We start from the raw sequence: 22070 nt of genomic DNA on the forward strand, positions 1-22070 counted from the left end.
CCTAAGTTGCCAACAAACTCTATTATTTAATATGCTGAATATCACAAAAAACTAGATTAAAAGCATTTATGACTAACTTGTGACAAATTGGGAGATAAAAGAAAGGCATTCGAAGGTTCTCACTTAAGGTTAACTTGAGACTGTAAAGTGTAAACAAGTTCTTAGAGAGTAAAACAATGAGAATAGCATCAATCCCCGCCAGTCAAATAATTTCTGACTAAGGAAACATACACTAATATTCTGTGGATAATAATATAACAACAAGAAGAAACTACTTGTGATGATCCCTCTCCAATAAACTAGATAGAGGGTGTGGGTTGGAAATCTTAATTCTCTAGGATTTGTATGTTAATATACGTTGCTGCAAAGTGCAAAGTTAACTCAGCACTGCAGCAAGTAATTGCTATACATTCTACCGACACCTATGGGGTTAGGTTTGACTTTATTGTGTCGGTGCTGAGAAACGCATCACTAAATATCTTCATCTTTGCAGACCAAATCTTGTGCAATTTCGCAGGATTGTTCCATAAATTGATGAGTGATATCTGTAAATCCATTTTTCTTGTAGTTCATAAAAGCTCCCAGTGCCCCAAGAAACCCTTCGTGCCGCAAAAATAGAGCTTTTGCTTCACCTTTCGACCTGAAAATCATGCAATGGTTTTTCAGAGAATCAAAATCCACATGTGATCATTTAAAACATACAAAGATAACTATTTATAGCAAGGGATCAATGAAGATGGTAATTGGATTTTCCTTATGAACATCATACTATATATTATTTGAGCAGAAAAGCAGGTCACTACCAGAAATTAACTGCAACTGAAAGTGTGTCCATTGTGTATGCATGTCCTCGAATGAAAAAACCTCCGAAAAATATCCTCTTCAATCCAAAACGTAATGCGTTCAAGTAAGCAATCTGACATTGGCAGATAGAGGAAACAGTTACACAAGTATACCTCAAAACCAACATAACATGCTAAAATGATGCTAAACAGATACGAAAAAATGTTTACCCACAACTTTCTAGGTGTAAAATAGCCGCTTTCATTTGACTGACCTGTCCAATATTGTTTGAGATCATTCTTAGTAGGGACCTGGCTACATCCTCAGGTCTGTAATCATCAAGCTCTTTGTTTGCAGATATTGCCTTACCGAAGCTAGAAGCAATTGTCGTTGACGTAAGACCAATCTGAAATAATTAAACAGAAGTCGATATTGTCATACCGCCTACATGGCCACTCTTCTGAAAGTTACAATATTCTCACACGAGAGGATGCAATATATTGTTAAAGCACTCACTTCAAATACAGATTACTGAATTTACTTTGCCGTACTGAAATTTCTAGACACTGATTGAAACAAATAAAGAAGGACATCGAGGAGATGAGGACATGCACTCAAGCAAATATACCTTCGAGTAATCTGTTCCACCGTATATGTCTCCAACGAGCATGTCTATCACTCTGTTGTTTCCTTGGCGACTCAGTTCTAACAGCTCATCAAAACTGTAACCATAAATGATCATGAGGCAAATTATGTGGGACAGTAAATTGCACCACAAAAAAAGGTCTAAGAGCAACCTTTGGCACTTGGTCAAAAGTCTTCCCAAACCCCAGAATGTGCCACCACCAACACTTGTTCCACTGACTCGCTCAAAATTGTTGTCGCCATCCACCTAAATTCACATGGAAAGATAATATAAGATGTTACATGAAGGAACTAAAACCTTTCAAATTCTCATACACGTGCAAAAGATGCAACAGAGTCATGTCTGCTATAGAATAATAAATTAACAATCATAATATGTACGAGGAGTAACAGATCAATGTATTCCGTTAACTAGATGTTATCTTTCATACACCGAGTTATTCAGAAAAAAGTACATATTTTGCTCAAATCAAATATAGTTTTGGCTAGTTGTAGTTAGCAACTTTTATTCTAAAACATGAAAAGCAAAGGGCAAGGAGAAAAAGAACAAGATAGAGTGAAACAGAATAAGATTACCTTGATCATGCTGACTCCAGATCCCACATTAACTAGGAGATAAGGGTACAAATCTTTGTGGTTGATCTGGACATAGTCCTTCTGGTCATCCATATAGGTAAATGCTTCATGGTTCACTGCCTAACCAGTATAAGTAAAATGTAAACTTCATATGCAAGCCTAATTAACAAGATGCACAGCAGAAGGGCCTATAGGCAATGAAACAAAATAGACAACAAAGGAACTTGAAGTATTTGTAAAAATTGTAATCTGGAGTGTAACGAAATATGATGACTCCGTAGTAGGCATTTATCCTTATTAAAGGACATGAAAAAGTTTCAAATTGGTGTTGTACCCTAAATGGAGTTTAGAGACAGAATTGCTCATAAAAAAATATCAAAGGAGAAAGAGTAGATGATACAATATGAACTGCAGTAAAAGAGTCACCCAGAGCTAATGAAGAACGAAGAAAATTCAAGAATGTAGCATTAAATGGTCTATACCTTAAGTAGGAAATTGGCTCCAGCAACAAGGCAGCTCATTTCATCTACCTTGTCCAGAACAATACCTAGCTTTTCTTTGAATAAATCAGCAAATTTAAATGCCCCGCCACCCGTGGCCTTCAGGAACACGATCAATCAGATTATCAGTTCATATATCTAAGTGCCAAGACAAAATTGTATGCTTGACTTGAAACTAATCTGCTGTCTACACATTACATGATCAATTGAATAAGGGAAGTAAGGATAGGAAAAACATCCTCCAGTTCCGGTCCATGATAGAAAGATATTCAGATCTATATCCCACTCTTATTAGCAGAAAGAGGGAAAAACAAGCTACAACTGGCAGAAACTATTTATTAGTTAATTCATAATTTTTGTTTCAAATTCACTAAAATGATTTTCTCATTATGTTTTTAAATTACAAATCATAAACATCTTTAGAAACCATATCAACTCATAAAATATCTGGAGACCAACTAGAAGAAACCTACTTGGTTTCAGGACAAGGCCATGACAAAAAGGACATTTTCTAATTATCTAATTGGCATTATTAAAAAAATTACCTTAATAATAATTTCCTCACTGGCAAGGTCCTTATCATCCTGACCACCTGGATTCAGAGAGCCTGTGAGAAGGCAGAAATATGCAATACTACTGTACAGGACTCACAAGCCTCTAAGAAGGCATATAAGTATGCAGAAATACAGAGAAACTGTTCAGCTAAACATGCATGATTATCTACAGGGTTGAACAACCCCAAAACGGTTGCTCATAATCTTGATGTTACATCTAGCGTCTCATACATCTTTTCAATATGTACCAAAGAAATTTGAATGCTTAAAACTAGGGAACACGCATGATTACATAATGTATCAATAACTCAAAAATGGCTGTGCATAGTCTTGACGTTACATCTAGCATCTCATTAAGCTAATAAAATGTACCAGACACATATTTGAAATTGCATGCTTGCAAATAGTAAACATAACACAACCATGTGATGTAAATCAGGAAAATATTTTCCCATTCATATTCACTGTAAGAATAGGAAAATTATGTTCCAGCTATCTTGATCCTTGGAGTATAATGGGAAATTAGCAGTTAAAAAATTTAGCCCAATTCACAAATTCAATGCATTACCATCTCATCACAAGCAGATCATAGCAGAATAACATTACAATCATTTTCCAAAGCTACAATAATGTACTGAAGGAGCAGGCAGAAAGGCACCGTTTGTACATACGACATAGTATAACATAAATGCATAAATCACATATCTTGATGTATTGATCATCATATAAAAGTTCGTTTGTTTACCATTATTTTGAAGGAGCTTGGAAGATATGAACTTGATGCATTCATCGATTTGGCTTGTTTCAAACTTCAGAAAGTGAAGCTTCCCTCTTAGGCCATTATGATTGGAGGTTCCAATGGATGTGTTAGTTCCATCCTTTAGATAGCTGTGTTTCTGATCATCAGAGGGGGAGCTACTGCCACTAGAGAAGTAAACCATCTTTATTAAAGAACCTACAAATAATAAATGAAAGATTAATGTAAATCTTGACTGGCCAATCAACTAACTATTTCAAATGTTGGATATTATGTATCTCCAACGCTGACAGGTAGAGCTTTACAATCCCGCAATGTATAGTTTTCACCAAGCAGAGGGATAAATGATCCTTAATCCAATAGTATAACTTGAACTAAATCTAATTATATGAAGCAAAACTAAAATGTAGTATGGAGTAGTTTTTTTCAAGCAGAACGATAATTAATCTTCAATCCAGTTCCAAAATCCCGACTAAGCTTATATCTTGCGCTGTAATCAGCTAACCTGAATTAAAACTAAAAGGTAAAGAGGACCACAAAGGCACAAAGGCACAAAGAAAGAAAAGGTCGAATTAACATTCCTTTTAAGTTTCAAGAAAGACCCCACTTGAACTTTTGCTTTTTAAACAGCAATCGCCCAAATCACAACTGAAAACGGCAATCATAATAATCCGATAGCGCAACAAATCAATTATAAGAATAATTGCATTTGCGAAGAAACGATTTAGCAATTAAACAGGCAATTACCTCCTATATCAAGAGAAAGATGCGAGACATCATCTCGATCACATGACTTGAATTCCCTCTCTCCCATATTCGGTGCTTCATCAGTTCCAACACTCTCCATCCCCTTCACGGCTATCACTACAAGGGTGTCCACTATAAAGCGGACAAGCCCAATAGCCTCGCCCCAGTTTTTGTCCATAGCCCAATTTTATTGTCCATAGCCCCAAAATTCTATTTCGCCACTATAGTGGACACCTCTAATAGCCCCCAAATTTTATAATCAATTTTCATTTTTAAATATTTTTTAGTTTCAATCAAGTGTAATTTAAATAATCGCACTGTAAATAACTAGAATACGAGGTAATTAGGGCCGAATATTCGTTGTATTGCAAACCGGTCAAATTATACAACGAATAATTAAAATAAAATACAACTACAAAACTCCGCCACCGTCCACTCGGTGTCGGAGTCGGCTTCCTCGTCTTCTTCTTCTTCTTCTTCTTTTTCTCCTCTCTCGCTGCTGCCGGCCGCGGTATCCCCAGGCGCATTATCAACCAACCCCAGTCGACTCTCAATCCGAGTGATGAGCCTCGTGTAGACGTTCCTGACGTACGGGTCAGTTTCCCCTGCGTATTTGCTGCATACGTCTTGCAGTTGTTGCATCAACTGCACGTCTATGATATTGAACAAAACCTCGTGGAGTTGCACCGTGGGCTGTGGGATTGGGGTGGATTGGTGGATGCGCGATCCGGACGCGCCCGCCGATAGGCGGGAGCTACTTCTACCCCCTCTGGCGCTGCGGATAGAGGCTTGTTGTCCCATGGGCCGTCGTCGCCTAGTGTGAGTATCGGCTGGCTCTTCGACTTGCTCGTCGGACTGCTCGAACTCGTGCGAGCCGCTTCCACTGCTGTAGTCGCCGGCAAGGTTGTGCCTTGTGCGCTTTGGCCCAGGAGTTGTTCCCACCTCGTTCGCCACGATCGACCTGAATTTCGGACAATCCGCGAGGACAAGATACTCTTCCCACAAAGTGAACTTCGGCCAGCCCTCCGTGTGGTATTGGCCCTCAGACAGGTTCTTAACATCTACTGCGCTGCGGCCACTCTCAGCGTGGCGAAGGTTGTTCTCGTATATGGACGCGAACCGCTTGGTCGCATGGAGAATCCTACCCCACTTTTTCCGAAGCTGTTCTGGGTCGCGCCTCTCGGCGCCGGCGGGTTTGAACTCCTCGTATGCAAACATGACGCGCCTCCAAAAGCTCCCCTCGGCCTGATCTGTGCCCACCACGTGATCTGAAGTGATAGAATCCCAAGCCTTCGCCACGGCAATGCTCTCGTCTTTGGTGTATGGCTTGCCCCGGTTGGACCCAGAACCAGAGCCACTGCTACCGCCAGTGCCACTGCCCTCGCCACTCGGAATGTCGGCCCCGCTGCCCGTGCGCCCACCGACGTGGCCGGTGCCACAACTGCCTCCTCCGCCCCTTCCGCCTCCGCCCCGACTGCCGCTACCTCCTCGGGTCGGAACGGGCGTTTCCACCCGTGCTGCCAGCGTATCTGGGATGCCAGAACTGAGCAGACCCATCATAGTATCAAACGCGTCTTGATCTGCCTCGGTGAACGGAGATTGGATGGCTTGGAAAGGGGAACCCGGACGCGGCTGGTGAAGCGTGTCTAGGTTGGGTCTGTAATCTCCAAATGCGGAACGACTTAGATTCCGCTGTAAAGGTGGCGGAGTTGGAGAAGACCTCCACGACTAAGATGGAGGAAGGGGTGGACTCGATGCCCACGGTGGGGGAGATTGATTCCAAGTCCAAGGCTGGGACGGAGGCGCATATCCGCCAAAGCCCGACGGCTGAGAAGCATATTCGCCAAAACCCGATGGCTGCGAAGGATAGCCCGAGGGGTTTGATGGATTGCTGCCATATCCCGATTCCTGAGAGTCGGGTGATTCGTCGTCTCCTCGGTGCATTTTTTAGAGAGTGATTGTGTAGATAGTGAGTGGATGGATTTTGTGAAAATGGTGAAAAATAGGTGGTGGGGAGTGGTATTTATAGAGAAAAAAACAAAAACAAAAAAAAATTAAAATCACGCCTCATGCGCCGCGGTGGATATTCACACTATAGTCGCCACGCCTATAGGCGCGGCTATGTCCCCCCCCCCCCCGCCGCGTCCTCGCCCCGCACCCGGCGATCGCCCGTCGGCCCACCCCGCCCACGTCCGCCGCGTCCGCCCCCCGGGGCGGACAACTCCCCCACTATAATTCGCCCGCCTACCGCCCCAACCCGCGGCTATAGCCGCGGGCGTCCCGTAGTGGACACTCTAAATCCGCCTCGTTGCGTTGAATTGGACTAAATTCGAATGTGTAGAGAATCCGGGTACTGACTTCATGATTTATACATAGAAAACATGACCGATTGTCAACTATCGCTGCAGAGTCAAACCCACCTAAAAGCAGAGAAATCTAATGAAGGGGGGACATCCCTTTTCACCAAAATTCGATTTTTATTCATTTATGATGTGCTTTAAAAGTTAGATGGAAAACATAGCGGAGTAAGTGTTAGAGAAGAGGCATTGTGAGAGCATCTCCAATGGAGGCTAGCGGACCGGCTAGCCGATTCTCGGCGCTGGCCGGTCTGCTAGCCGAACCATTGTAGGCGGCGAGCAGAAAAACGGCGAGCACACGCTGATTTTTAAGCGCTCGCAGATCGGTTGGCCGCCATTGTAGGCGGGCGATCGGCGAGTGATCGACGAGCACTTTTTTTTAAAAATTTTGAAACACTATATATACGTGATTTGCGCGTCATTTTCATTAGCACCGCTTGTTTTAACGAGTTTTCTCTCTCACTTAATTTGTGTACAAGAGCAATAAAGTAAAATGGAGAACAACAACGAGTCTACTCCAGTGACAAGCGGGTCTCAAACTCCCACGGTACCCGTGGAAGGTGGATGGGGTCCGATGGACGGGTACTACAACATGTACCCTTGGCAGCAGATGATGCTCGGGATGGTAGCCGGGGGTAGTATGCCGGGATGGCAGGGGATGCAGGGCGGGCAGGGGGTACCGGGGATGCAGATGATGCCGGGGTGGGTAGTCGGGATGCAGATGATGTAGGGGTGGCAGCGGGGATGCAGGGGACGCCGGGGGGACAATGTCTATCGCTCCAGTCTTGATTTTTTGACTGCTTCTTCGCACACATCGACCCCATCGAAGACGCAGTTCACTGTGTGTGACTTTCTCTTTAGAGGAGTTGGGGATAGATCTCGAGGATGCGGACACTCCCGTTCAAACGGAGTGAGTAGGGCGGGGTCGGGGCGCACCAAAGAAAAAGAAGGGCAAGGGGAAAGGGCAAAAGGGTGGTCGGCGAGTCGTCGCAGCCGGCTGATGACGACAGCCCGGCACGGAGGAAGTGGACGTATGCGGAGAACTTCGCGCTGTCCAAGGCTTGGGTGAGTGTTTGATATGATCCCCTCCATTCGAATAATCAGAGGATCGTCAACTTGTGGGCTAAAATATCAGCAGCCTACAAGGAATTTTGCCCGGAGGGGAGGCGCCACACAGCGGGGAAGAGTGCCGGAAGGGATGAGACCGAATCAGGGCTGCGGTCTCCCGATTTTCGGGCTTGTACACCAACGCCCTCCGCATGCAGATCAGTGGTCAAACTGACGAGGACTGCAGGAAGATAGCGGAGAAAGTGTTCCCCGTGTCCGGGCTTTATAAGGAGTTCACCTACTGGAATTGCTATGAGGTGTTGATGGACTCCGAGAAGTTTCAGGCAGGTGTCGATGCTGGCTGGCCGAAGAAGCAGCGAGTGAACTATGCCGGTGATTACAGCGGCAGCAGCGGCGGTTCCCACGATCTCCCCGAGGATGTTCAGGAGTTCTCGTCCCCTCCATCGTTTACTCGCCGCACTCGCCCGGTTGGTCAAAGGCGGGCGCAATGTGTAGCGAGGGGGGTCGCCCAGGGTCCCAGGAGGTCCAGTCGGCATCCCCCCTGTTGGCAAGTTGCAAACCGAGCTCGCCTTCTTCGCGCGTCAACAAACGCGGGCTCAAATGCACAAGATCTTAGCTGAATGGAGGGCGGCAACTGACCCGTGGAGAAGAGGTTTCTTCACTCAATGCTCGAGAGTATGCGGGTCTATTTGGATGCCGCCTCGGTACAGTTGGGGGGCTCAGACGCGGGTTCAGATGCCGCAGATTTAGGGGTCCCGGATAGCACCGACAACGGCGGCGAAGACGGCGACGGCGACGGCCACGAGGAGTGAGGCGGGGAGGCGGGGGCTCGTGTGTGGAAGAGGGATTTTTTTTAAATTAATGTAATTTTTTTTAATTAATGTACTTTTTAAAAATTTACTATTATTATTGAATTTTCCCGTATCTGTGTCGTAAATTTAATTCTGTATTTTGTGTGATAGTTAATTATTTGTTTTTTATAATTTTGTTTATTGTGGCTAGCCTATTGCTTGTCCAGTTACTTGTCCTGATGATGTGGCAGGAGGAGTTTTTAGTGCTGATGCCATTGGAGATGATCTGAGTATGGAGGTCAATGTAGCAACTCGTGGGCTGACCCGAATAGCATGTCAAATTTATAGGACTAGGTTTGAAAATTTCTAGCTCGATAAAATTACAGTCCGATTAGTCTGCACCCGATTAACCCGCAACCCGTTAGGGCCAGACCCGAAAACCCGATGAGCTGGCCTGGAAACCTGATAAAATTTCCATCGTTCTATTTGTTTAACTCTAATTCAACACTTTATTGGTTATTTTATAATATAGATTACTAAAAAAATAGCTTTCAATTTTATATATTAAATATTAAATATATAAATTATGTATTAAATTTTTATTAACATAATAATAGATAAATAAATTAGAAACTTCAAATTCACTAAAAAATATATTTAAATTTCTAAAACATGATTTAAAATTTCTTGATGTTTATGTTTTATTTTGCATAAATCTCAAATATTAGTATTTGATCATGTTTATGTTTGAGTTTAAGCATATATCACAAATTTACCATAATTAAATATTTTACATTTTATAAGTATAACTAATTTTCACCATTATTTATTGGATTGATCGCATGTTAATTTTATCGGTAGCAACCCGATGGGCTAGCCCGAAACCCGAGCTTTTAGGGTTATGGTTGAACTTTTATAACCCGAAAAAATCACAATCCAATTAGCCCGCACTCGATTGACCCACAACCCGAATAGGGTTGGCCAGAAACCCGGTGGGCTGGCCCGATTGACATCCCTAATTGTGCGGAAGGGCATTGGTGAAACAAAATAGTACTATAGCATCATATTCCCTCCTTCCCATTAAATACGCAACATTTACTTTTCTGCACATTATTTTATATAGTGTTGTTTTGTGAATTATTGAAGAGAGAGTAAATAAGAGAAAATAAAAAAGTAGAGAGTATTATTTCCATTTTTAGAAACGTTTCATTTTTAATGGAACAAACTAAAAAGAAAAACGTTTTTTTCTAATGGGACAAAGAGAGTATTAACTTGTACGCTGGGAGTGTAATGAATATCCTCGACTATGCATATGTATATATGCATATATACACGCATAGGAATATGATCAATTGCTAACTAATCATTTAATTGCTAACTACAACTAATTTAAGACCTTAAGATTTTAGAGATCTAATGGTCTATAAATTGCCATGTGTAATTTCATTTTTTATTTTTAATATTAAAGATAATAACAACTATCAAATTTAGGGTTTAGGAACTCAATGTCAATATAGTGTATAAAATATATCAACATGAAGATATGATAATGTCAACACAATTTTGTATTGACATTGTGCAAACATTATATTGACATATTATGTAAGTTGTATTGATATTACTTGCTTCTTAATAAAATACGAAAATTTATGAAAATTTTTTAAAACTTTGACATCGAAACATATGCATGTAGGATCTCGTTGGAATCCTTACAAAATTATCTTTAATTTGATATATGTTATGCGGAAAAATAATTTAAATTGAGATAGTTATATGCATTTAAAATTTTGAGATATTTTTTAAAAGTTAGCTATAACTAATTTATTGTTAATTAACATTAAAACCCTTATTGACATTTTTCGTATATTGTATTGATACTGGGGGTTGAATGATCTTGGCCCTTAATTTGAAGATCTAATGTCTATCATTGAATTGTATTTAACAACTTAAGGGTGAGTTAGCAATATAACACACACATACACACATATGTATATGCAACCACACATTTGTACATAATAGTTATTGTGATGGTGACGCATATATGTAATATTTACTACACACCCACTTCATAGGTCATGCATTGAATAAAGTTAGGCATACTTGCTTTCTATAAATTGGGGGGTGGAGTAGAGGCTTTGTTCACACACCATCACCTCAATAGGCTTCTTCTATATGAGATTTATACCCTCTAGGCAGCCGCGGTCTTTCCAAGCATGGTCGGTGGATTTGCTCGCGATTTTCTTAAGTGAGAGAGTTGTATTCTATTTTATCCTACATGCATCGTATACTTCAGATGGTTATACTTATATATTTTTTCCTAAAATCTTTGATACAGTGCTATCAACGGTGTTCCGCCGTCGTTCATCATCATATTCGGCCGGCTGATGCACCGTTCGCGCATGGTTAGCACTCTCTATTCCTCAATCGACTTCAAAATCTATGTTTTACATAATGTAATTTTAACTCTTTATTATCTTCCAAAACGCAGCCACTGTCGGTGTCGTGGGCGGTTTTCGGCGTCATATTACCGATTTTCTGCCGGCTGGCCCTTCCCAACCAAGCACATTGGTTTGTCAACCTATGTATGGACGGACTGACGTGGTGTTTTGGCAGAGGGTGGGACCTTTTGACGGACTGGAGTGGTGTTTTGGCCGAGGGTGGGACCTTTTCGCAAATGGTCGACAAATCAATGTGCTTGGTTGGGAAGGGCCAACCAACAGAAAACCGGTAATATGACGCCGAAAACCAACACCCACGACGCCGCATGCGTTTTGGAAGATAATAACGAGTTAAAATTACATTATGTAAAACATAGATTTTGAAGTCGATTGAGGAATGAGGAGTGCTAACCATGCGCGAACGGTGCATCAGCCCGCCATATGTGACGACGAACGGGGGTGGCGGCGGCGGAACACCGTTGATAGCACTGTATCAAAGATTTTAGGAAAAAATGTATGAGTATAACCATCCGAAGTATACGATGCATGTAGGATAAAATGGAATACAATTCTCTCACTTAAGAAAATCGTGAGCAAATCCACCGGCCATGCTTGGAAAGACTGCGGCTGCCTAGAGGGTATAAATCCCATATAGAAGAAGCCTATTGAGGTGATGGTTTGTGAACAAAGCCTGCTACTCCAACCCCCAATTTATAGAACGCAAGTATGCCTAACTTTATTCAATACATGACCTATGAAGTGGGTGTGTAGTAAATATTACAGATATGCGTCACCATCACAATAACTATTATGTACAAGAGTGTAGTTGCATATACATATGCGTGTATATATGCATATATACATATGCACAGTCGAGAATATTCATTATACTCCCAGCGTACAAGTTAGTATGATGCTACTATTTTGTTTCACCAATGCCCTTCCTCACAATGATGTCGTGTAATAAATATAACAACACAGTTAGATGGAAATTTAAAATAGGCGATGGAAATTTAATAACTGCTTTTATAAATTTGTTGTTCTCCATCCAAAAAAAATAGTTACACGTATTTTAATGAGAAATTAATAGAATAAGAGAGATGAGAGAAAAAGTAGGGTAAAGTAGGAGAAATATGGACAAAAAGTAAGTAAAGTATGGTGTGAGGAGAAAGAGTAGGTAAAGCACGGGATAGAAACTTTCTACTAAGTATTGAGACTATTTTTTATGATCATCCAAAAACGGGAAAATGAGATTATTTTTCGTGGACTGAGGAAGACTTTTAAGGTGTTGTGAGTAAATCCTGCAAAAAGATGGGTTCTTCACTAACGGAGGAGTGTTGCCTTGGCCTTCCGTTGGAATAAACCTGGAAAAAGAAGAGCAAAAAGATAGTAATACCCGCTATCGTGCTTGGCCACCGATGGCTGACAGAGAATAATGTCAGGGAGAAAGAATTAAAGGAGTCCATTTCACAGTTTCAAGCTAGCAAACTCAAAGACTGTGTGTATACAGAAGACAAATTTGACAAATTTGATGTGTAAATATTTGGGACTAATTTGATTTCTTTTAGGTAGGGATATTACTACATCACAACGGTGTAATGAAATAAGTTAAACGGGAAAGCCGCATACGCATGACATTTTGTTTTTTTGTTGCTGAGTTCTTTGTGGCTAATTTTTTTATATTTGAATGAATTTAGATTTAATACTACAAAACAATCCCATGCAACCTGTTTAAGCAAAAAAAGGTAAAACGATGGTTTTCCTTTTGATTGGACACAATTTTGATTTCGAAGAGCATAAGATAAGCACGCCAATTAAGAAACTGCACCAGAGGTGATATACTGAAACTTACAAAATTTATAACTGTTGCAAATTATTCCATCTCTAATACAAGATATGTGTGGTGCCGTGATCAATATACGTTGATTAAACCCAACATGTTTATTCATTTCGCTCAGGCCCTGGGCTTCAGACCCAAGCCAGTCTCTACCTTCTTGATCTCAAAAATAAGCATTCTCCACATCTTGAGCACAAACATTTCAGCTTCATCATCTAATATAGTTTGGAGCCTCTCGAGCATCTCACCTGCATCGACATGCTCCTGAGTGCCAGACACGATATACTCTACTAGTGTGACCTCTTCCTCCCCCAAAAAGTCTGTTATCTTCTTTGATACCCATGGTCTCATTCTCTCATGCAGCACATTCTGTATAGTACAAAAGTAGGTTTGCTTGGAAACTATTATGCACATAATCTTTCAATCATACAGTCACAGTAATAAGAATTCAAATCATCCCCTAAAAAATAATCACATTAACAGAAAAACTAACATAGAGTGACAATTCACCTGTCTAACAATTTCTATATGAAATTAAATGTTTGGTCTTTAATATCATGATCTTGAGGAGTTTATTTAGGGCACCCACAGTGGGGCGGACGATGGACGATGCGCCGTCCTCGCACGACAGATAGTCCGCGGAGGAAGCGCGGACGATATGGCATCGTCCGCGCCATCGTCCGCCCACTGTGGGCGACGCGGACGACGACGCGGACGATGCAACGCATTTTTTTTTTCGAATTTTGTCTATTTATTAAACCTCGTTTCTCATTCTATTTTTCATACGAACATTTCTCGCATCTCTCATCTCTCACATTTCTCCATCTCTCACAAACCAATATGAACCATGACGACGACCGGAGTTCCTCAGAGGGCGGTAGTCCGACCTTGACTCAAGCCTTAAATGCATCCGTTCAAGACGCAATGGCGGAATGCTTAGTCAAAATGTAGCGCGAGGAGGCGGAGGCGGCGGAGCAGATCCCCAAGCCTATTCGACGTCGGACGTTTGTCCTCCGCGAACACGCCGCAGCTCACGAACGTCTAGTTGCAGACTATTTTTCCGAGCAACCACGGTGGGGCCCGACTATTTTCCGCCACCGGTTTAGAATGCCTCGTTACCTTTTTCTCAGCATTGTCCAAACGTTGGAGTCACGTGATGAATACTTCCAGTATCGGGAAGATGGCATCGGCAGAACCGGACTTACGCCGTTGCAGAAGTGCACGGTTGCACGCCGTCAGTTGGCCTATGATACACGACGGACATGTTCGACGAGTACCTCCACGTCGGAGAGACAACAGGCGAATTATGGAGGCTTACAGCGACACATATTTGCGAAAGCCGACTGCTGTAGATTGCCAGGGTCTGATGAAGATGCACGAGACGACGCACAGCTTTCCTGGGATGCTAGGGAGCATCGACTGTATGCACTGGGAGTGGAAGAATTATCGGACGGCGTGGAGAGGCCAATTTACTAGTGGATAAAAGGGCAGCCACCCGACGATGATCCTCGAAGCCGTCGCTGACCATCGGCTCTGGATCTGGCATGCGTACTTCGGTGCAGCCGGGTCGAACAACGACATCAACGTCCTCAACTCATCCACCCTCTTCACCGAGCAATGTAATGGCAACAGCCCGGCCATTGAGTTCACTGCCAACAGGTGCCAATACCACATGGGATACTACTTGGCCGATGGCATATACCCAAGGTGGCCTGTTTTCCGGAAGACGACCAACTGCCCAATCGGTGAGAAGAGAGTTTTATTTGCGCAAAAGCAGGAGGCGGCGCGGAAGAATGTGGAGCAGGCATTTGGTGTGCTCCGATCACGGTGGGCAATAGTGAAAGGGACGGCGCGTCTTTGGTTCAAGGAAGTCCTCGCCAACATGATAGTCGAACATGAAGGTGGGAGCATCACCGATTGGACCGATGATGAAGGTGCATCTAGCTCCTCCAGCACGGCGACCGCACCCCCCTCTCAAGGATTACCGACGGGCTTCAATGGGGTTCTATCTAGACAGGTCTCAATGTGCAACCAACAGGACCATGCTCAACTCATGAACGACATGATTGAAGAAGTGTGGGCCCGTAACCGTCGTTGCTGAGTTTGCGTATTTTTTTTAATTCGTATTGTAATGTATTAATTTTATAAATGAAATAAAGGTTTTTCCCAATTTTGTATTTATTTAAATATTCAAATAAAAGAAAATGCTTAGGGCGCCCCACTGCAGGTAAAAGGGTAGGAGGATAAAAATGCTGACGTGGCGGTGCATAGGGCGGGCTTTAAGGCGCGCCTTAGGGCGCCCCACTGCTGATGCCCTTAATATCATGATCTTAATGAGTTTATTTTATAACAGCCTTTTGAACAATAAAGCAAAATGAATAAAATGATAATAAATTACGCCCTCCACCCCCAGAGGATATGATTAATCAAAAAGGAATAATTTACGACATCAAAGAGGCATAGAGGTAGTCACCTGATCATAGATAGCCCAGTTGATCTCATAGGAGAACAACTCATCTTTGGTCTTTGGGATAGTGTCAATCAACTGCTTAGCATCCAAAAGCTTCTGCTTTTCTGGGGTCTTTGTTTTATTTGATCTTTCTCTTTCAGAATGATCTCTTCTGCTCTCCTCGCGGATGCTATTGTTCTCTTCCTCATGTCTATCACGGTCACGTTGGCCGGATCTCTCATGAGAGCGTCTACTTTTTTCTTTTTCTCCATCAATTTCTTTAGAATTAACAGTTGAGATACACTTCACAAATTCTGCTGCAGCAGCCATATTAGCTGTTGGGGCTTCGGCCATGGAAGATTGAATAGCTTCCCGTTCCTCAGTTGAGTAATCAATTGGAACTAGAGGTCTCATTTTCTTTTCCTTATGTGCATCCTCATCCTCATCCTCATTAAAAACTGAAGGTACAGCAGCTCGCTTTCCGAATCCTGAAAGCCCAAAGCCCAACTTTTTAGTTGGCACATTGCTATTTTGTTGAATGTCCGGAGCAAAATTAGATGAATCGCTGGTGCCATTCTGCACAATCCCTTCACCTGTAACTGGTAAAAGTATATGTAAGTTCAGAGGTGGTGAGCCCCAAACTGGAATACGACCACAAGTTAAGCCAGAAGAAATAAATACCTTCATAAGTTCTAGGACTTGGTTTGAGCTCAAAGGTCTGATCAGCCTTACCCTGGTCTTCAGCATTGATATCATTTGGCGAGATAGCTTTCTCTAATCCATTAACTGGCAGAACAGTTTCTGTTTTCAGTACCTCAAGCTGTTTCTTCTGATCTTCGGCTTGCATTTTAGCTTCAGCAATTTCTTCCTCCTCTCTCACTCTGTCATCCACATCCTCTTCCTTCTCCCTCTGTCTTCTTTTCCTCTCTTCATCACTGATCTTATATTTTCTCTTCTTTCCATACCCATCATCACCGTCACGTTCTTGGTCCACAACTTCCCACTTCCTTTCATGAGCCCTTTCTCTCTCTCGTTCTCGCTCTCTCTTCCGCCAATGTTCTCTCTCTCTTTCTCTGGATTCCCATTCTTTTTCACGCACTTTATACCTCCGTTCATCTTCCCGACTCCTATTTTCTCTCTCCTTCTCCCTCTTAGCTCGCTCATGCTCTCGCTCTCTCTCGTATCTTTCAAGTTCCCTTTCTCTTTCTCGTCTTGGGTCACGGTCTCGATCCCTGTTCCTATCATGCCTTCTACTTCTATCAGGAGAACCTGTTCCTGCTCCATCAGGCTCACTAGAGGGTTTGCTCTCAGCAGTCTTGTCATCATCATTTTTGTCTTCTGTATCTGCATAATGAAGTGTAAGCATTTCATCAGTGTCTGGAACAACTACTATGGCATGGAAACAAAAAGTCCCGGACAGATTATCAGGTGTTTGTCAGAATTACATACCGTTCTTCACCCCACCTTCTGGTTCTCTATCCTTTGAACCAGAAGGCTGCTCTGAGTTTGAGTTTCCAGGTCCATCAATAAGTGTTTGTGGGGGTGGGGGTGGAGGAGGAAGTGGTTTGTTCTTCAGCCGTTCCTCTAACATACCTGTGAGCTTCTCGCAAGCATCACGGTCTGCATCCCTGTCTTCATCAGTTACAAGGCTAAAACTGCCAGCCTCAGGATTTTCCTTATTCGTCTCACTGTTATCCTTTGTCTGTTGTTCATCTGATGAAGGCTTTAGAGACTCTTCAGTCAACTTAACAGCTTTGTCAGTATCAGAGCTCGACTCTCTTGCTTCCTCTTTGTCAGAACCATCAGTTGCAAATTCCTTGGCTTTCGAACCTTCTATCTTTTTCTGTACATAACGCTCAAGATATTTCCGTGTTGTTTGATTAACATTTAACTGCAGACCATTAAGGTGATAATAAATCAGCAGAAGAGCAAAAGTCCTTCTCAACTTTCATAGTTGGGAGGGATATATGATACACACAATACACATAAGAGTAACTAAGTATGTGAACCAAAAAGCCAGAAAACGGTAACAACTTGTAGTATAAGAGTTCTAATGTAAGAGAAATTTGTAACATGAGGCATCAGCATCTTGCATAAATATGGTGAAGCTAACACAGCAAAGTTGAAGAATTACGTATATCTCTAATAGAAGGCAGTAAATCATACCATCAACTCTTGTCCATCAACTCTTAGCTTATTAAGTAATCGCAATGCCCGAAGAACTCCTTCAGCAGATTCAAATTCACAAAACCCAAAACCTTTCAAAGTTCCAGTGGGGTCTTGTGGACGTTTCCAATTCTTTACTGGCCCACAAAGCTTCAGAAAGAGTTAGAAGTCAGGCTTGGTTGATATGAACATCAAGCTATATTATTCAAACAAAATTCCATACATATACAAATTGAATCCCACAAGAGAATGGAATAGGAGAGAACAATATTTCAAGATACTACATCAAACCTGCAGGAGAGACAACATGAAATCATTTTCCACAGTTGATGATATCTTCCCAACATATACAGTCGTCTGTGGCTCCTCTGCTGATGTCACGCTTGGAGTAATGGGTCTAACAACTGGAGGAATAATTGGACCACGAATTCCAATAACTGGAGGGCGTGCCAATGGTGGCATAACACCAACCAATGGCCGCAGAGAAAACGCTGGCCGAAGCATTGGTGCATAAGGAGAAGAATAACGAGGTACTCCTGCATGAAGAGGCCACAAAAACTAGGCAGATTGTCAACAACATGCTAATCAAATTACATATCAACTGACTATAGATTGAATCAAGCATAAATTGATCTAACAAGATGAATCAACTGTTGTTACCAAAAACATCAAAGCAATAAGAGATTGCAGCACAGGCATGACAACACTCACCAGCTGAACATATAACCTGAAGGAACATCAAGAAAATAACATTGGGATTCATGAAGCAAGGAAATGCATGAACAGGGCATACCTTAAGCATTGACTTGCAAACAGAAGGCATGCCAAAACTATCCAATTGGAGGTACCATAGGTGAAGGTTTAATTCGAGAAGTGAGATGACTAAACCAAATTCTCACTCAAACCACAACACATTTCAGACATAAAACTAGTATTTAGGGCTTGATTTCTTAATTACATGCATCATAAAATCACATGGGAAGATTGTATGGTTAGGAAGATTTTGATACCTTGAATGAGAGGCATAGCTGCACTCAACTGTTAGCATAGTCTGCTGTCGCCAGTTAAAAAATTAATATCCCATAAAAGGGCTAAACATTCTTATCACTACAGTAATAGCCTACTCAGTAAACAGCAGACCAGAACCGCTTCAGATTGGAATGGAAAAATCACATTTTTCAGTCATTAATTTTAAAATATCCTATGTTTTTCCTTATTCTATTCTTTCTGAAGCATTGGACTTAAAATATTACTATATATTCCATTAGAACACATGCAGTAGAAATCAATGAAATCAAGCAAATAAAAAATGTGTGCATACCAACAAAAGGAGTTGAAGTCTGAGGGATACTCAGTCTCTAATGAAGCCCTCCAACCTTTCCCACCGTAAACAATCATGAGACACTGTAGAGAAAACATCTCGTCATCGATACCCCTAATCTGACTAACATGTACCCCTCCCTATCCCTTATGCCTCGTATGCTCTTTCTGTTAACACATTGTAAAATACAGCATAGCAGCACACTTATTGGCACATAAAATCAAATCAATTAGGGACCGGTTTTCTTAAAGCATGTTACTTTGTAATGATCATGAGAGATGATTCAGCTAATAGCCCAATTTCGTTATACATTAATGGAAAATCGTCCAAAATGTTACTAAAAGTTAAAACCACTAACTCCACAAGAAAGTGCATCCGTATGCAAAATTAAGACACACACACACACACACACAACTCATATATCCATTCTATCCAGAGACAAATTTAATCGGAAATAGAGAGAAAACCCACCCAGAGGCATGGCACCTTGGTGAAGAGGCTGAGGCATACCAGGGTAGCCATTCGACATAGGCGGCCCGTATCTCATAGGCTGACTGGGCATGGCGTAAGGCGGCGCCATCACCGGATGCACCGACGCCAACGGGCCGTTCCCAACTGCGGGAGCTGGTAACACTCCTGGAGGTGGAACACTAGGAGCCTGATAGGGGAGAACATGTTGGAATTGCGGGGTAGCGGCGCCAAGCGTCCCAGCCAGGCGGAAGGAGGGCTGCATCGCCGGTGGAGGAGCAACGAGAACTGATGGAGGCGGAGGGCCGCTAGGACTAGGGTTTGGAAATTGGGGAAGCGATGTGGGAGATGGATCAGATTGGGCGGATCGAGATTCCGGTTCGGGTTCAGATTTATGGAGAGCGGGATTGTGATCGGCGGCGACGGCGGTTGTTTCCGGGACTGGCGTTGGATCCGCCATTGGTAGATGATGATGAAGTTGTTGCTTTTCCAGCTGAAGGGGGTTTTCAGTTTTCACAGAGTACTTAGATTTCTAAGCCCTAATTTGGGTTTTGTTGTACGGTAAATATTGAATTTCAAATTTCACGGCTGACGTGTATGCTCCTGATTGGTTACTAAAACTTCCTATGGTTCAACAAGATGTCATGACATCTTTCCCATACCATCCAATTCCAACGACGAGCCTTTTGTTCAAGTTAATCATGTCCATCATTTGTTCTAAGTTCTATTACCCAGGATTGTCTCCGGTGAGACTTGGCCGAACTAGATCGTGCTGGGCTGCTCATACGATGTAGCTTTGATACCAACTATTACAATCTCTCGCTGATCACTCGAAAATGACACTATAAAGTATGCTAGGAATCTCGCATAATTGGAAAAGATACAAAGGGTAGAGATCAACACCCTTGAATACACATTCAAAGAATAGTAAACAAGAATATTAAACAAGACCATATAATTCATTAAACAATTATAGCTCAATCAAAGATATAGTTTTAATATAATAACTAGAAAAGTAGAAATCTGTTTATGTGATAAGTGATGCTCAAAGAACAATACTAAAAACAGATTCAAAGACGTCCTAATTTTCTAAAGTTACTCGAAAAAAATTAAAGCTAATAAAAATAATTCTAATCCGAAAGCGAAATAAATTAAAACTACAAACATTCTAGTTTGCTGAATGGATGCAATTCTGTAACAACATAGTATCTGAGTTAATTTAAGTAACACAACTGCCTCATTCTCTTATGTGAAACAGGTGCCTCAACAACAAAACGAATATGACTGTGGCCTTTTTGTTCTCTTCTTTATGGAACGTTTTATTGGTGAAGCGCCTGAACGTCTGAAAAAGCAGGACTTGCATATGGTACTTGTTTCCATTCCAATGTGTTGCATGAGAGCTCTCCATTTTCATATTTTTTAATCTACTAGTATTAACAACTTTTGCACATTGGTATTCATTATCAGTTCGGAAAGCAATGGTTCAGACCTGCGGAAGCTTCTAGTCTGAGAAGGAGAATTCACAGTTTACTAACGTTAGAGTTTAAGAAGGCACCCATGTAAATCGGACTCATTGATGGATGAAGTGAACATATGGTGAATATCAACACAGACTCTGACCTACATTTTAGAGCCATTGCGTTAGTGTTAACAACTTAACACTGTATTTTAGGGAATTTCGATGTATATTGATGCCAACTACAATGTAAAGATCGGCAGTTGTCAGTTTTAAGAATCCACTTCTCTAAAATGGAAATGGAAATGGAAAGTGGACAGAGAAATAATACCTCTAAACAAATTCTGCTAATAGTCTTCATTTGCAGTAACGTAGTGTATATTAAAGTGGACTTTGAAAGGAAAGTGGTGTATTCTAAATCTTGGAAGCCAAGAAATTATACGGCTACGAGGCAACGTCCGTATCTTGGATATAATTTAGATAAGAGTATCCACAATGGCGCCCGTTCCGGCGGACGTCAGGCCGGCGTGCTGGAGTTCCGCGTGAGACGTCCGCAATTGCGCAGCAGTGACGCCGATAGGAACGTCCGTTGTGGACACCGGAGTTCCACGGCGTTCCCGAAACGTTCGTCGCGACGTCCGCCATTGCGTTCACCCCACGGACGTCCGCGCGGACATCCCGATTATTTTATATTTTTTTCGAAAATTCTATATATACGTCGGGATGTCCTTAGGGATGTCCGCCACTGTGGGAAGTCCTTATGACGTGGCAGTGCAGTGGGAAGTCCTTATGACGTGGCATGAGGTGTCCGCGGGGATGTCCGCCGGGACATCCGCACCACTGTGGGTGCTCTAATCTGATGCATTTACGTCTGCGAAGATTAATTAAGGCAACGTCCGTATTATAAGGCTATAACTCAATCTTAGAAATTCATGTTTTATACTCAACTTTGATAATTGAATAAATTCTAGAATAAAGATAAATTAACAAACATTGTATAAACAAAATACCCTTAAATTTTAAACCTGTTTTTATTTAAACCGGTTTTCTTATCCACCATTATTTCTTTACTGCATTACCCTTTCTTTTATATTTGTAAAGTCAAATCACTCTCAAATTACATTAATTGTGGAGTATATGGTATGAAATTCTTGCAC

General features: G+C 41.9%; 3 protein-coding genes across 19 annotated transcripts; 1 reads left to right on the plus strand and 2 right to left on the minus strand.

Moving 5' to 3' along the window:
* Window positions 1-123: 123 nt before the first annotated feature.
* On the minus strand, window positions 124-4778 carry LOC121794721 (pantothenate kinase 1-like). Of its 2 annotated transcripts, none has more exons than XM_042193009.1 (10): window positions 4563-4771; window positions 3804-4013; window positions 3050-3096; window positions 2487-2603; window positions 2005-2124; window positions 1581-1675; window positions 1412-1505; window positions 1058-1189; window positions 804-916; window positions 124-640 (listed from the first exon to the last, which is right to left on the minus strand). In XM_042193009.1, the coding sequence occupies exons 1-10, from the start codon at window positions 4738-4740 to the stop codon at window positions 472-474; spliced, it is 1275 nt and encodes a 424-aa protein (XP_042048943.1). In that variant the 5' UTR covers window positions 4741-4771; the 3' UTR covers window positions 124-471. The 2 variants fall into 2 exon arrangements, 1 of the variants encoding a protein (XP_042048943.1); XR_006049345.1 differs by having other exon boundaries at window positions 504-640; window positions 1014-1189; window positions 4563-4778.
* Window positions 4779-10938: 6160 nt separating this feature from the next.
* On the plus strand, window positions 10939-12021 carry LOC121794068. Its single transcript, XM_042192068.1, has 3 exons — window positions 10939-11023; window positions 11114-11180; window positions 11267-12021. Exons 1-3 carry the CDS (start codon window positions 10992-10994, stop codon window positions 11507-11509), a joined length of 342 nt encoding a protein of 113 aa, XP_042048002.1. The 5' UTR covers window positions 10939-10991; the 3' UTR covers window positions 11510-12021.
* Window positions 12022-13030: 1009 nt separating this feature from the next.
* Window positions 13031-19979, minus strand: LOC121794723 (RNA-binding protein 25-like). 16 transcript variants are annotated; one of them, XM_042193026.1, is made up of 9 exons: window positions 19500-19637; window positions 18990-19072; window positions 18380-18395; window positions 17960-18204; window positions 17669-17818; window positions 16952-17393; window positions 16184-16846; window positions 15527-16101; window positions 13031-13422 (listed from the first exon to the last, which is right to left on the minus strand). In XM_042193026.1, exons 4-9 carry the CDS (start codon window positions 18170-18172, stop codon window positions 13171-13173), a joined length of 2295 nt encoding a protein of 764 aa, XP_042048960.1. In that variant the 5' UTR covers window positions 18173-18204; window positions 18380-18395; window positions 18990-19072; window positions 19500-19637; the 3' UTR covers window positions 13031-13170. The 16 variants fall into 16 exon arrangements, with proteins under 16 accessions (XP_042048960.1, XP_042048950.1, XP_042048958.1 ...); XM_042193016.1 differs by having other exon boundaries at window positions 18329-18719; XM_042193024.1 differs by having other exon boundaries at window positions 19461-19603.
* Between the last annotated feature and the right edge of the window lie 2091 nt (window positions 19980-22070).

This window comes from Salvia splendens, chromosome 3 (assembly GCF_004379255.2).
Source record: "Salvia splendens isolate huo1 chromosome 3, SspV2, whole genome shotgun sequence".
Lineage (NCBI taxonomy): Eukaryota > Viridiplantae > Streptophyta > Magnoliopsida > Lamiales > Lamiaceae > Salvia > Salvia splendens.

Bases quoted from the DNA above. Each gene is read 5' to 3' on its own strand.
- LOC121794068 (XM_042192068.1), top strand. From the start codon at position 10,992: ATGGTCGGTGGATTTGCTCGCGATTTTCTTAA. The intron at 11,024-11,113 runs GTGAGAGAGTTG...TCTTTGATACAG, and splicing joins TTTGCTCGCGATTTTCTTAA to TGCTATCAACGGTGTTCCGC. The intron at 11,181-11,266 runs GTTAGCACTCTC...TCCAAAACGCAG, and splicing joins TGATGCACCGTTCGCGCATG to CCACTGTCGGTGTCGTGGGC.
- LOC121794721 (XM_042193009.1), bottom strand. From the start codon at position 4,740: ATGGACAAAAACTGGGGCGAGGCTATTGGGCTTGTCCGCTTTATAGTG. The intron at 2,604-3,049 runs GTAATTTTTTTA...GTGTTCCTGAAG, and splicing joins GTGAGGAAATTATTATTAAG to GCCACGGGTGGCGGGGCATT. The intron at 1,506-1,580 runs GTTGCTCTTAGA...TTATGGTTACAG, and splicing joins CTTTTGACCAAGTGCCAAAG to TTTTGATGAGCTGTTAGAAC.
- LOC121794723 (XM_042193010.1), bottom strand. From the start codon at position 19,917: ATGGCGGATCCAACGCCAGTCCCGGAAACAACCGCCGTCGCCGCCGAT. The intron at 16,847-16,951 runs GTATGTAATTCT...TTCATTATGCAG, and splicing joins AGAAGGTGGGGTGAAGAACG to ATACAGAAGACAAAAATGAT. The intron at 16,102-16,183 runs GTATTTATTTCT...TACTTTTACCAG, and splicing joins AAGTCCTAGAACTTATGAAG to TTACAGGTGAAGGGATTGTG.